This window comes from Acomys minous, assembly GCF_964271855.1.
Source record: "Acomys minous genome assembly, chromosome: 8".
In the NCBI taxonomy this organism is placed as follows: Eukaryota; Metazoa; Chordata; class Mammalia; order Rodentia; family Muridae; genus Acomys; species Acomys minous.
In genome coordinates this window covers 56472670-56488407 of record NC_140489.1, presented here as the reverse complement: position 1 = coordinate 56488407, position 15738 = coordinate 56472670, and the positions used below count along the sequence as shown (strand labels likewise).

The window sequence follows — 15738 nt, the reverse complement described above, 5'->3', positions numbered from 1 at the left end:
ATTTTCCTAGCATTTGTAGAAGAGATGTAGCTAGAGTCATGTAGGAAGAGTGAACTTCAGCTGAGAAAATGCCTCTTTAAGATTGGTTTGTAAGGAAGTCTGTGGGGTGTTTTCTTGATTAATGACTAATGTGAGTGGGTCCAACCCACTGTGTGCAACCCTCAGGCAGGGGATTCTGGGATGTGTAAGAAAGCAGGCTAAGCAAGCCATGAGAAGCAAGGCAGTCAACATCACTCCTCTGTGGCTTCTGTTAGCTCCTGCCTTCAGGGCCCTGACTTGACTTCCCTCAGTGGACCACAGCTGGAGATATTTAAGCCAGATAAACCCTTTCCTGCCCAAGCTGTTCTTGCTCTTAATTTTTATCACAGCAATGGAAACCTAACCAATATAGATGTTTAGCTTGTTTGCTACTTTTCTTTACCATTTGTCTACTTCTGTTTTGGAAAAGCCTTTACCTAAAGATCATAAAAATAATCTTATATTTTCTGTAGTATTTTATTTTTATATGTAAACCTTTTAAGTTTGCCATAAGTTCAAGAAAAAGGATATTCAATTTTCCTTATTTTCTCTTGACTAACTTAACTTACACGTTTCTACTAAAAGAGGAGTTTCCTTTTGGCTACAATTAAAACACACAATGAAAAAGAAATGAGCAAACAGTTCTCAAAAAAAAATGAAGTACAAACCCGGGTATGGTGGCGCACGCCTTTAATCCCAGCACTCAGGAGGTAGAGGCAGGCAGATCACTGTGAGTTCAAGGCCAGCCTGCTCTACAAAGTGAGTCCAGGACAGCCAAGGTTACACAGAGAAACCCTGTCTTGGAAAAAAAAATTACTTCCCAGCCCACCTAATATTCTTTGGTGCTAGAGTTACCAATTCACATTTAACCTAATCTATATTTCACTTTGATTAAATCAACAGAGGTTTCAAGGACTAAAATCTATTAAAATAAAATTAAACTTTCAAGCAATTTAGACAGTAACATGTATTTATATATACACATATATACAATGTATAAATGAAATCCTTATATAAGCATACAAATTCTCTAGAAAATAAATTATAAGCAATACAATAAAAATTAAGCTTAATTTAGCATAGTGGTGTTTTGTTTTTTTTTTAAATAACTAAAACAGATTTATACTTTAACAAATTTTGGGCATTTGAACACAAACTATTCTGACTGATGCACATTTTTTTATACAGCAATTCAACACACCCTGAGTTTCACTTCTCAATCTATGGTTCAATCACACTAAGGAAATAAAGATGTTTAAAATACAGAGCCTTGCATCTTGGTGTTTGAAATCACATGGTTCACTGAAATCACTTTGAACAGTTCAGTTAGCTTATGTTGTGGTAGAAGGACATTTATCTGCTTTCACTTGGTCTATGTGACTCTGGTGAGATGACATCTTTGCTCTGGCACAGACATCCAGCGATGAGGTGAAATCAGGCCTTGCAGTGCTCCATGCAGGAGCACTCTCTCTGGGTTTCACTGCACTCTACAGCTTCTGTATCATCACCTGAAATTTGCCTGAACAAGACAACAGAACAGTCAGCCTTTGGTTCTCCAGCATCAGGAGAACAACATTCTCATCTCCAGTCAAGAGCTGGTTTCCCTCAAGGAACTTGCTATGTCAAAGGTCTTTGCAGTCCTTCAGATATTCAATAAAGGCTGTTCCATTGCATAATTATCTGGTTGATGAAGAGGTGACTTTCCTATATCCTGGGTCTGTCTCTCTGTCTCTGTCTCCTTTCTCTCTCTCTCCTCTCTCCCTCTCCCTCTTTCACTCTCTCTCTCTCTCTCTGTTATGAGACAAGGCCTCATTATGTAGCTTTGGCTTGAAGCTCACTATGTAGACAGACCAGGTAAGCTTTGAACTCACAGATATGGGCTGCCTCTGCTTCCTGAGTGCTGGATTGAAGGAGTGAGTCACCGTGCCTGGTGATTCTGAGTATTTCATTACTAATTTATCAGTGGACAGAAAAGTAATACAGTGAAATTCAACTAAACTTTATTCTTGATTAGGAGCCTGAATGAAAAGATAATACATATTACCAAAATAAATATGAAATAAATGAACCTGAAGTGAAAGTTTCAACATTTTTAGTTACCTCTAAGTTTAAAAGAAAAAAGACCTGGAAAATGACTTAAAATATATGTAAGATAAATAAGTTAAACTTACAGGCAGGCATTGAAGATACTTCAGCTGTTACAATGCTTTTTATTCCCAAATTTGACAAGCCACCTCTGATTAAGCCACATGTAAACGCTAGATACTAAAAAGGAAAAAAAAAATTGTAAGAATTTACTAAAACAATAAATTTACTGATAAAAATGGAGTTGATTTGAGCTATGGTTTCAATAAATCATTGCTGTATTTAAAAGGAAAAGTGAAAAAGAGGATGGCAAGGAGAGCAGGAAGAAAAGGCAAGGGAAACAAAACAGGAGCTGTGAAGCTCGCCTGTAATCCCAGCACTCGGGAGGCAGGAGGGTCTCTGTGAGTTCAGGGCCAGACTGGTCTCCATAGTGAGTTTTAAGCAGCCAGAGATAGTGAAACCCTGTCTCAAAAAACAAAAAGGAGAGCCGGGTGTGTGGTGGTGCACACCTTTAATCCCAGAACTCAGGAGGCAGAAGCAGGTGGATCACTGTGAGTTCAAGACCAACCTGGTCTATAAAGTAAGACCAGGACAACAAAGGCTTCACAAAAAAACCCTGTCTCAAAAAACTGAGAAGGACTGGAGAGATGGCTCAGAGGTTAAGAGCACTGGCTGTCCTTCCAAAGGTCCTGCGTTCATTTCCCAGCACCCACATGGTGGCTCACAACCACCTATAATGAGATCTGGTGCCTTCCGGCGTGCAGGCACAGTACTATATACATAATAAATAAATAAATAAATAAATAAATAAATAAATAAATAAATCTCTTTTTTTAAAAACTGAGAAGAAAAAACAAAAACAAAAATAAACCAAAAAACAGTAGGGGCACTATGGGAAAAGGTAATGTGGTTCACCCCTGTACTATCAACTACTCAGGCTAGGGCAGGAGGATCAGTTCTTGAGGCAAGAACTGGAGAGCAACCTAAGCAACATATAAGGAGTCCCCACAGCACAGAACCTCTATTAAAAAGAAAGGAATAGCACAGGTCTTGTGAAGGAACTGTTAGAGTTAAACCTAATTATAAGGAAAGCACATGAACAAATGACTTAAGCCTGACCAGAAGAAGACTCTAAATCTAGTGTAATAAAAAAATGCAGAGAAATAGGTTAGTTTAGTTCAAGAAACAACAGAGATGGCTTATAACTCTTCTCTACGCTGTGCACAGGGATATAACCCAACCTTTGGAGTATAACACTTAACTAGTTCTTTTTCTAGTCACCTTGGACTCCTGAATTTCTTGCCTAGTTTTTCAGTCCTCCTATCGATGCTGCTGACTAATCAAAGATCCCTCTGCTTCCTTTTTCACCTTTTGAGACAGGGTCTCCTGTAGCTCAGGCAGGCCTCAAACTTACTACGTCCTCCTATACATGTCTCCCAGGCACTGGGATTCCAAGCATGTGCTGCCATAGCCAGCTTCCTACAGCCAAACATCTCACCTTGTTTAAGACTTACAGCCCAGCTAAGAAGGTGGTGCTTGCCTGTAATCCTAGCACTTGAGAGACTCAAGCAAGAAAATCACTACAAGCTGGAAATTAGCCTGGACTATATGGTAAATGCTCTTAACTGCTGAGCACTCAATCCAGTCCCCTAGCAAAAATCTTTTTTTTTTTTAATGTTTCAAGACAGGGTTTCTCTGTCTAGCCCTGGCTGTCCTGGACTCACTTTGTAGGCCAGGCTGGCCTTGAACTCATAGCAATCCACCTGCCTCTGCCTCCCTAGTGCTGGGATTAAAGGTATGAGCCATCATGTCTATCCCCTAGCAAAAATCTTTAACTTATTCTTCAAAACTGAAGAAACTAAGATGCCCAAAAGTTAAGTGAGAACTAAAAATAGCAGAATGTGATTAATAAAAAGAAAAATAGCTGGGCGTGGTGACGCATGCCTTTAATCCCAGCACTTGGAAGGCAGAGGCAGAGGCAGAGGCAGATAGATCGCTGTGAGTTGGAAGGCCAGTCTGGTCTACAAAGTGAGTCCAGGACAGCTAAGGCTAACACAGAGAGACCATGTCTTGGAGGAAAAAAAAAGAAAGAAAGAAAAAGAAAAAGAATAAGCCAGTTTGGCAGTGCATGCCTTTAATCCCAGCGCTCAGGGAAGCAGAGGCAGATGGCTCACTATGAGTTAGAATCCAGCTACACAGAGAAACACTATCTCAAACAAAACAAAATAAAACAAAACCAACAACAATAAAAGCAAACAAACAAAAAAGAAAAATAATGAAATGTATTTTAACCATAAAAACATCATAACTACACTGTATTTCCAAGAAATTTCAGATATGGCAGGGAAAGAGGGCAATATAATGCATGTGACATAAAGGCAGAGGGTAGGCTATTAGCCAGGCATGTGGTGGCACACACCTTTAATTCAGGAGCCAGAGGCTGGTGGATTGCTGTGAGTTTGAGGCCAGCCTGGTCTATAAAGCAAGTTCTAGGACTGCTAGGGTAACACAGAGAAACCAACAAGAAACAAACAAACAAAACAAGAAGGAGTAGGAGGTCAGTACACGGGGCACAGCAGACAAGTAGGGAAAGGCAGTGCAGGAGGAGCACCAACGAGACCAAAGTGTACATGAAAAGCGAATCATGAAACCTATTACTTTGTATGGTAATTTCTTAAAAATCAATAAGAAATTGAGGTATGAACAAGTATTTACAGTATTTACAGATGAACAGCAAATTATACTTGCCCAGATATTTTAATGATTTAGAAGGAACACTTCTATTAAAATTAGCTATTCTGCCAGGCCTGGTGACACAGGCCTTTAATTCTAGCACTCAGGAGGGAGAGACAAAAGATCTCTTTAAGTTCCAGGCCTGGTGCACACAGCAAATTCAGACTAGCCGGGCTACATAGTAAGACCCTGCTTCCCCTCCAAAAGAACCGCCCCCTTTTTTTGGGGGGGAGGGGGCAGGTGTTGAGATAAGGTTTCTCTGTGAAGCCTCAGCTGTCCTGGACTCGCTTTGTAGACTAGGCTGGCCTTGAACTCACAGCAACCTGCCTGCCTCTGCCTCCCAAGTCCTGGGAGGCACCATGCCCGGCTCTATTTGTTTTCTTTAGTCCATCTGTTTATTCATTGATGACTTTGTGAGATTAAAGGTAAAACCCATACAAAGCCTAGAAACAAAGATATATTTACTGTAAAACAAACTCTTAAAACAAATGACGATTATATTTCTTAAGCATTTTAGGCTACCAAAGGAGCTGATACACTGTGAGATAACTGTTCTGCAAAGCTGTGCCTGTGTGTCTGAGTGTCTTTACTGAGATAAGCACATCATGTTAAAGAGCCTGTAGTACGTCTACACTTACTGGAACTTAGAAGTAGTCTTTCTCTAACTGGTCTCTGCCCCCCTACTCAGGTACACAGAGCTGATAGACAACATGCCTCCTGTTGTATAGAAAACAGCTTAAACAAAAACTGTAAATGAGTTTACTACTTAATGAAACAGCGTAATAAAAAGCATTTTTAATTGGGTTTTTAACATGAGGGTTACTGAAAAAGCAGTGGCTGAAGAGTCGGCTAAATGGTTAAGTGCAGTTGTTATTCTTTTTTTTTTTTTTTTTTTTTTTGAGACAGGGTCTCTTTGTGTAGCCTTCGCTGACCTGGACTCACTTTGTAGACCAGGCTGGCCTCGAACTCACAGAGATCCACCTGCCTCTGCCTCCTGAGTGCTGAGACTAAAGGAGTGTGCCACCATGCCCAGCGCAGTTGTTATTCTTGCAAAGGACCTGAATTAGATTCTCAGCACCCACATGGAAACACCCTCCCTCACACAGCAGGCACACATATGATGCACAACGTGTAAGGAAGCACAATACTTGTATATACAAAATAATATAACAAAAAGACTAGGGAAAAAAAAAAAGAAAGAGATCTAAAGAGAAATTTAAAAAGAAAAGAGGATTACTTAAGAACATGGGCATGGCCGGGCGGTGGTAGCGCACGCCTTTAATCCCAGCACTTGGGAGGCAGAGACAGGTGGATCCCTGTGAGTTGGAGGCCAGCCTGGTCTACAGAGTGAGTCCAGGACAGCGAAGGGCTACACAGAGAAACCCTGTCTCGAAAAACCAAACCAAAACAAAACAAAACAAAGTATAGGCTTCTCAGTGAGTTGCTGAAATTACTGTGTGTAATTTGAACCTGTTGTGACTGACTTTAGTTTCCCCTATCATTCTATTTGTTTTCCAGTACAAAACCAAATCCCACTGAATACCTTTGATGCATGTTCTAAATACTGTTTTCCTGCAGACAGCTGAGTGAGTAGCCGAAATTTGTTGTCCTGAAGTACATATATGCCCTGTTTCCAAAATACAAAAACAGTGTCAAAGTCAGCGCATTCTGTAGTCCTTAGGATTACCTTCCCCTAGGCAGGGGTAGTTTCCCATGTCTATGATTCCATCACCAAGTCAGCAGCCTGGGTTACAGCCCTGTCTCGCTGTCTGTCTGTCTGTCTGAATGGATGAATGGATGGATGAATGGATGAGTGGGCAGATGAATAACAGAACACAAGCCAACCACTGCACACTCAAGCAAATTCTTTTTTAAGATTTACTTTTTAAAAATTGTGTCTGTGGGTCTCTACATGGGAATGTGCACATCAGTGTAGCTGCTCACTGAGATGAGACAAGGGGTCAAATTCCCTGGAGCTGGAATTCTGGGCAATTGTGAGTGCCGGACATATGCGACATTCTAAAGATTGTCCCCCCAGTTCTGAGAGTTTTATTGGGAAATACGGTTTAGAAAAGAAGACCCATCTTAACTTTTCGGTTCAGTGGAATGAAGCGCTGTGCCCAGGAACCCTTCAGCAGTGCTAAAAAGGATCCTGCTTTGTCACCTCTATTCATAGGCCCAGTCACGGCACAAACTTGTAGTCAGTGAGTTACTCAGGCCTAACCCACAGACTCATCTCTTTCCTAGCACTTTTCACTGAATCCCTGCCATGAATGACCTTCCTGCCAACTTGAATGCAGAAAGTCCCTCGAATAGTATCTGGCTATAAGAACACCACTACAAGTGACTTGTCTCTTTGTCCAATGCCTGAAGGTTAGTTTATTTTTAATTTTGTGTTTACATGTATGTGTGTGTACATGCACATGGATTCCCTAAGAAGCCAGACACATTGAGTCCTGGAGTTGCAGTTCCAGGAGGCTGTAAGACACCTGTGGTTGGTGCTGGGATCCAAACTCATGTCCTCTAGAAGACCAACACATGCACTTCACCACTGAGCCATCTTTCTAGCCCCCATATGCTTCATTTTAAATTCTAACACAGCTTTGTATAATTAGCAGAGAGAAACAACTATAGTTACTAATAACTGTTGCTTTCTCCTTATTCGCTTACACTTTACCATACCAGAGAAAAAGATTGACTTATCAATAACATTTAAAAAGCCATGAAGTTTATAAAAAACAAATAGGTTCTAGGGGGCTGGAGAGAGAGATGGCTTAGCTAATAAGGCCAGTTGCTGCCCTTGCTGGGCTCACTGCCTAGCATGTATACTGAGGCTCACAACCTTTTGTAACCCCAGATGCAAGGATTTAACAGCCTGTTCTGGCCACTGAATGCACAATGTGTTTTTATGTATGCAGGTATATACATAAAAATGAATCCTCAAAATAACTTAATTTAAATAAATCAATGAAGAGCCAACAAGGCTAGCTCAGATGTAAAAGCACTGTGCACCAGCCTCACAATCTGAGCTGTGGTAGGAGAAGCAACTCCCAAAAGCTGTTCTCTACCACGCAAGCCTCTGTATTCACTAATCACACACAGGAATCGGTAAGTGTCACTGGCACAAAGGACATTCACACTAAGTGACTTTTAAAAAACTAGGTCTTAGAAACAACAACAACAAAAAGATTTATCTACATACCTGATGATTTGTCCTTAGATTGTCAATTTGTTTCTTGAATACTGTAGTCCAAAAGTCTTTACATATGAACTTCATGATGTCTAATTCGTCCTTGAATCTTGCAGTATCTTTCGTAAACCTAAGAAGACCAACTAGAAGTAATACAACATATTTGTCTAAAGAAAACAAAGGGGAACTATGTTTCTTACTCTTCCAAGAGGAGCAAATTATTAACTACTCTCTAAATGTTACTAGCACTAAAAATTTATTGATAGTCATACAGTGATAAACACCAAGCAAAGTAAATCTCAACTCAGTGTATTTACATTCTGTTATATAATTATGGAGTTCAAGAGCCTATCAGACACTAGCCATCCTTCCAGTTACAATTGAATAACAACAACAACAAAACAAAAACAACCCAGCTAAGCATGGTTTGTGCCTATAATCCAAACACGTTGAACACTGAGGCAAGATGTCCACAGGTTTGAGGCCAACTTGGGCTACATGAGTTCCAGGTTGGACTACAGTATGAGACTCAAAACAAATAAAACAAAAAAAGTAAACAGGATTGGAATATTATTATATAAAATCTAATCTAATCTAAATTCAACTATTTAGATATTCAGAAAGGATACAAAAAAGAAGTAATGCAGCCAGGAGCGGGTGGCGCATGCCTTTAAACCCAGCACTCAGGGAACAGAGGCAGGCAGGTCTCTTGAGTTGGAGGCCAGCCTGGTTTATAGAATGTGTTCCAGGACAGCCAGGGCTATACAGAGAAACCCGGTCTTAAAACGCCAATAAAAAAAGCGATCCATAAAGAGACTTTAAGGCCAATTTAAATAAAATTCCATTCAGATTTTTAAAACCTACTAAGCCACAAGCAGAAAATGCCATGAGAATGTAAATTAGGTATCTGAATATATTCATGTTTGCATAGGAAAAAATCATTTATGTAAAATAGGTCTTCCTCACTTATAAAAACACAACACTTGAAATGGGGCACAGTCGAGAATGGTTATAATCCCCGTACTCAGAGGGCTGACAGGAGGAAGAGATACATCTGCAGCCAGTCTGGGTTACAGAGCAAGGCCATGTCCATAAACAAAAACACTAAGACTCAAATAACAGAATTAAACGAGCTTCAGGTCTAATGAGATTTTTTTGTTCTGGGATGGAACCCAGGGCCTCATGAAGCTAAGCAATGCTCTACTACTGACATACCAGCAGCCCCTTAAAAGTAATTTTCAATCTATCAACTAGAACAGAAAAGAAATAAAAATTGGAAATTAGGCTGGGAAAAAAAAATGGAAATCAAACTCAACTCTCTCCAGGTTTGTGAAAGGTTTGCAATGAACCCTCTGTGGTCAGAACCTACCTGAAGAACATTTTCAAATCCACACTGCTCACCTTTCTATCAATCCTTGTCCCACTCGAAACCCCATGTTTTCCAGCTTAGTAATACACCGTCCATTTTCCTATTAAAAAATATAACAAAAAATGGTTTTGAATACTCTTAGAATTATAAGATATCTGTACTTTAAAACAGTAAAATATATATCAGAGGCCAGCAAGATGGCACAGCAGGTAAAGGTACTTGCTACCAAGCCTGATGACGTAATCCACAGGACCCATGCTGGGAGGAGAGAAATGACTCAGGAGGTTGTTCTCCAACCGTACGTGTGCACTATGACATGCACACTCAAGCACACAACTAAATAAATACACTTTAAAAATCAGTACCTTTTCTGTATACCACTTGCAAAAAAAGACCAAGACTAAAACCTGAGCTGATTCCTGGAGCCCACAGGACACAGTAGAGAACTGACTCTCCTCTCACCTCACATGCACACAGTGGCATACCTCATCTTTCTGGCCTGCTCAGGGACCAGAAATAAAATCACTTCATACAGACAATATCCATACACGCAAAATAAAATAAAAAAAATTTAAAGGAAAGGTTTATTTAGGTGTAACTTTTTTTTTTTTTAAATAAGAAAAACAAGCTCACCAAAACAGTACATGCAAGTGTTTTAGACTGTGCTCCCAATAGCCTTTAAAAGACACTACCCTGCGGTGAGAATGCTGAAAATTTGGTTTCTTTAAAAAACACAGAATTATACGAGTGTGCTTTCATTTTAATCCCACATGTGGGGCTGCGGGGCTGCTTTAGACTGTCTGCAGCAGCTGGCTATGATTTGCCTTGTGCTCTAGCAGAGGCTTGGTTTTCCCAGCTGCATAGTTTCTGAAATTCTGGGAACTTCTCAGAGGGTACATACATGCTAGGGCCCCAAGAGGCAGGGTTGCTGGGTTTTGGTCTTTCAGGGAAGTTGGTGGTAGTTTGTTAGTAGTCATGCTCAAAGAAGAAATAAGAAGAAAAAAAAATAGATTCAGTGATTTCTACCACCACCACCACCACCACCACCACCCGTACCCCCCCACCCCCTTCTTTCACTCCTATCTAATGATAGGGCTGTAACAGGGATGGGGGCCAGGGTGTACAAAGAGTGGGAAAGAGAAGAACCCACAAAGGTCACTTAAAGTATCCCGTTCTCAACCACTGGACTCCTTGACCATGTCTGTTGAAAACACTTTGTGGCCGAGTGACACTATCTCCTCTTAGTATCATCAGACCCCGCTGCTTTCCTCACTCTGGAAGTCTCTGCGCTCATCAAAGGCGACAGCAGCACTCCATCTGCACATTGACTCGCTCACACAGCCAAGGCTGAATCTGGGCTCTACTTTGCAGGTGTCTGAAGATGAAAGTGAAGAAGATGGCTGCACCATCACCTGTGGCACCCTCTGGCCCGGGAACATCAAACTTCCAAGTCACAGAGACCACTGGAGTGGAAAAGCCACCTCAGAAAGTAACTTTATTATTATTTTTAATCCCAAATTGCATGGTGGTGCATGCCTTCAATCCCAGCAGTCCCAAGGCAGGCAGATCTCTGAGAATTCAAGGCCAGCCTGGCCTATATAAGGAGTTCAAGCCAGCCAGGATTACATAGTGACCTCAACTCTATGTTCAGTTTCCTCCCAATTATAAATACACTGTGGCAGGTAAACAATTCAAAACTTTTGGGTATCTTTAAAAATATTTATAAGGATCTGTTGTGAGTAGATCAGCTATGTTTGTATTATTTTAGGGTAACCCACAGAGAGTGAACAAAAGGTGGGAAGATTAAGAAAAAGAGTGAGACTTCATGATAAAAGATAAAGTAATGCATTACTATTGTTTTGAGTTGGGGGAGATTAAATGTAAGGCCAGCTTCAGGCAAATAACAAACACTGATGATAATATAGAGAACATTTTTGTAATCCTGATGGGGGGAATTTATTGTAGATGGGCCTAAGGAGAAACAGAATTAGAGCAGGCCCCGGAGATGCTAGACAATTCCGAGCACTGACTGCTTTTCCAGAGGACCTGAGTCCAGCTCCCAGCACCCACCCGGCAGCTCACAAGTGTCTATACCTCCAGTTCCCGGGAATAAGAAGCCCTCATCGGGTCTCTGTGAGCATTAGGCACGCATGGGTTGTACAGATATACATGCAGGTAAAACACTCACACACACAAAGCAAATTTAAAACTTTTGATGGCCAGGTGTGATGTCACAGACTTTTAATCCCAGCCTTTGGGAGGCAGAGTTCGAGGCTACCCTGGTCTACATTGAAGCTGCAGGTTAGCCAGAGCTGCGAGTAAGACCCTGTCTCAAAAGAGGGGGTGGGGGGAGCCTCATTTTCAATCTTCTTCCTAATGGTATTTTGAAATGTGTCATGCCCATCTTTCTTATAGTTTTCAATCTGACAGCACCTTTTCTTAAAATTGAACCTGCTTGTATATGACTCAATAGCCTCCATATCTCTTCTCTTTATCCCCTTTCTCATTAGCAGCACCACCATCCAACCCACATGCTTAATCTACAGGGGACCACTTCAACCTCCCAACAGAGCCTACATCCCTACCTTTTACATACTTTCTCTGCTCTCACTGTCCCTGTCTTCATTCAGACCTGGCTCATCTCCTGCAATAATACATCTTCTCTCTACAACAATGTCTGCCTAGCCCAGGTACTGAGCTATCTTCCTAACAGGAGAATAGACCACACTATTCCCTCATTTTAAGTCTTTGGCTGAGAAAGATGGGAGGCAGAGGCAAACCTCTGTTGTGAGTTTGAACCAGATTAAACCAGACTGGTCTACATAGCAAGTTCCAGGCCAGACAGAGCTACACAGTAAGACCCTATATCAAAATCAAAGTTAGCATTCTTTCATAATTCCATGACTTTAAGTAGGATGCTCTCCTTCCCTAACTTCTAGCCCTCTTTGTTAATAGGATTAGAGAAGAGGCTCCGGCCAGGCACACCTTTACTCTCAGCACCTGGGAGGCAGACCTCTTGGATCTCTGTGTGTTCCTGTCTAGCCTGTCAACATGTTGCATTCCAGGCAAACCAGGGCTAAAGAGTGAGACCCTGTCTTTAAAAAAAAAAAGGGGGGGGGGGAGGCATGGTGGTGCACACCTTTAATCCCAGCATTCGAGTGGCAGAGGCAGGTGGATTGCTGTGAGTTCGAGGGCAACCTGGTCTACAAAGCGAGTCCAGGACAGTCAAGGCTACACAGAGAAACCCTGTCTCAAAAAACAAACAAAACAAAACAAAAAGGGTGGGGGTGGGGGGAATCTGAGTTGACCAGGACTTCAGACTGTCTCATTTCTAAATATCGACAAAACTCTGATTATATGCCTTATTACCTCCCAACACTTTAGTCATTAAATGCTATTCCTTAAGTGTGTGAGGGAAGGGTTTAATCTTGTTTACCTAAAGGATCCAGCCCTGCTAGGAATGCTTATTAAATGTTTTTTTCTAAAAGCATCACGAGGGAGTAAGAACTTCCACATTTGATGTAGCCTCCAGAAGGATGGGGCCACTGTGTCATTCATTATTAACATCAAACTCCTAAAACCAGCTGACATAATGAATACTAAATACTTTAAATAGTCGAGTGGTGGTGGTAACCGCCTTTAATCCCAACACTGGGGAGGCAGAGGCAGGCAGATCTCTGTAAGTTCGAGGCCAGCCTGGTCTACAAAGCGAATTCCAGGGCAACCTGGAATACACACAGAGAAACCCCGTCTCGGAAAAAGAATTTTTTTTTAAAGTAATCAAGCCGCTTCATAATTATTGCTTAAAAATCTTGCCGTTTTATATGCTTTAACTCCAAAGCTCATCAGGCTTTGGCCCTGGACTTGTATGGAGTGGTATCCTGAACCAAGAGACGAGAAAAGTGGGAGAGGAGTCTCGCTAGGACAGTCCGTTGTGGGCCTCTAGAAGTGCTGGGAGCAGCAGGAAAATTAAGCAGGAATGACAAAATCAGCTCTGCAGTTCGTCTCTGAGTTAAATCTTAGTAAGGTCAATTATAAAATTCGGTGGCATGCGCTCAAAGGAACATACGGACACGAACACACCGAAGAGACCACAAAGCAGAAATGAATGTAAGATTAAATCTCGGAGGGGACAGCTGACACATAGATTATATACTTTGGGGTGACTCGAGGTGGACCAGTTCGCTCTAACCTACGGGGCGTCAATGGCCCTGGGGCCAGAAAGGAACAAGAGCAATTGTCACCGCAGGACCTCAGGGTGCGTGGCCACACTCACCACTTCCCCTTGCTCGGCGGACTTGTATACTCCGGACACCATCTCGTTATGGAGAAGCAAAAACAACGCCTCGTCCGCCATTTCCCGCCGATCCCTCCAGCGCCGAGCCGGCTTCCAATTAGTGCGGGACTCGCGGCTCCCGTTAGCCCGCGCCGGTGGCCCGCGCCGCACCCCGTGCGCAGCGGCCTACCCGGGTGCTAAGGCCGCTGTGGACCGCGCCCCTCCCCAAGGGCCGCCGCCACTGGATCCACGAGACCCTATGACAGCTCCACACCCCACCAAGATTGTATTGCCGGGCATAGGGCGTGAGCAACTTCCGCTTTGGGAAGCGCAACTTCCGGTGTTTGCCGGACTTGATGGGCTGGTGCTTAACGGAGCTGCAGCCTGCAGGTCCCAGTGCATAGATCGGAGAAAGGCTTTTTGCTCTAGGATGAGGCAGAGTCTAAGGGCAAAGGACTGGACGGTAAAGACCCAAGGGTCTGCTGTGGAAGTCGGGCGTGCTGATTCATGCCTGTAATCCTAGCACACCGGGGGCTGAGGGAGGAGGATTGACGTGAGTTGGAGACCAGCACAAACTACAGGAGACTTCTTGTCAATTTTTTTTTTCTTTTTCTTTTTTTGCCGGGAGGTGGTGACACACGCCTTTAGTCCCAGCCCCTGGGAACTGGGAACAGAGGCAGACGGATCCTTGAGTTCGAAGCCAGCCTTGTCAACAGAGCGAGTTCCTGGGCTACACAGAGAGAACCCTGTCTCGAAAAAAAAACAAAAACAAAAACAAAAACATTAAGGCAGTATTGTAAAGCTGGGGGGAGGGAGGGAATCTGCTTCTGCCATATCAGTGCTAATTATAAAAATTTAGGGGCTGGGGAGGTGGCTCAGTGGTTAAGAACTCAAATTTGATTCCCAGCACCCACATTGTGTACCTCAGGATTGCCTATGGCTCCTGCTCCAAGGAGGACCTTTATGCTATAGTCACCTGTGTCCTTGAGCACGCGGCGCGCGCGCACACACACACACACACACACACACACACACACACACTGCTAAAATATTTCTTAAGTAATCTTTTTTCTTTAACATGAAAAAGTACAGCCGGGCGTGGGGGCGCAGGCCTTTATTCCGCCCCCCACCCCAGCCCCACTCGAGATCACTCCCAGCAGGTGGATCACTGTGAGTTCGAGGTCAGTCTGGCCTACAAAGAGAGTCCAGGACAGCCAAGGGTACACAGAGAACCCCTGTCTCAAAAAACAAAAACAAAACAAATTAAAAAAAAAAAAAAAGGAAACGAAAAAAGAAAGAAAGAAAAGAAAAAGCATAAATGATTACTGGGTGTAATGACACACCTGTAATCTTAACACTCTGGAGATAGAGGCAAGAGGAACAGGAGCTGTCAAGCCCAGCTTCATGGTTTACGACACATTTGAGTGTTTTGGGATGTGAGACCTTCTCTACCAAGCAAGAAGAATAAATGAATTTGGGGTACCAGAAGAGTGTCTCTATGTAACTCAATCTAATCTCAAACTTTGGGCTCCTCCAGCCTGTAAGTGCTGGAGTTAAAGGCTTGCACCAGCAAACCTCCTTCTAAACTCTCCTCAGACTGCGGATATTAGATACAGTGAATTAAATGTAGAATAATAAAAACAAAAACAAAAACAAAAACACCCTAAAAGCCATCTTAGCTTAGAAGAGGTTTGCGAGTTGGATTCAAGGGACAAGTAGGGGTGTTGTAAGAACAAAACTCCACAAAAATACACTTAAATGGGAAAATGTAATCAAAGGTCTAATAGTGCTAAAGACACCAGGTGGTGCTGCCACATGGGAGGCAGAGGTAGCTAGATCTCTGAGTTCCAGGTCAGCCTGGTCAATGGAACTAGTTCCATGACAGCCATGGCTACATAGAAAAACCCTGTCTCAAAAAAGCAAGGGGGGAGGGGCAGTGCAAAAGATTTTATAGGGGTCACTGAAATGACATTCCTAAGGATCTATGCTAGAACAATTCTTACAGGTAAAAAAATGCATGCTTAATCATATTAAACTTTTTAAGATTCTTAAATTTTTTACAGCCAG

General features: G+C 42.4%; 1 protein-coding gene across 1 annotated transcript; it reads right to left on the bottom strand.

Moving 5' to 3' along the window:
• Positions 1-966: 966 nt before the first annotated feature.
• On the bottom strand, positions 967-13989 carry TRAPPC6B (trafficking protein particle complex subunit 6B). The gene is made up of 6 exons (XM_084792717.1): positions 13672-13989; positions 9428-9495; positions 8039-8156; positions 6380-6463; positions 2190-2283; positions 967-1537 (listed from the first exon to the last, which is right to left on the bottom strand). Exons 1-6 carry the CDS (start codon positions 13750-13752, stop codon positions 1506-1508), a joined length of 477 nt encoding a protein of 158 aa, XP_084648843.1. The 5' UTR covers positions 13753-13989; the 3' UTR covers positions 967-1505.
• Positions 13990-15738: the final 1749 nt, after the last annotated feature.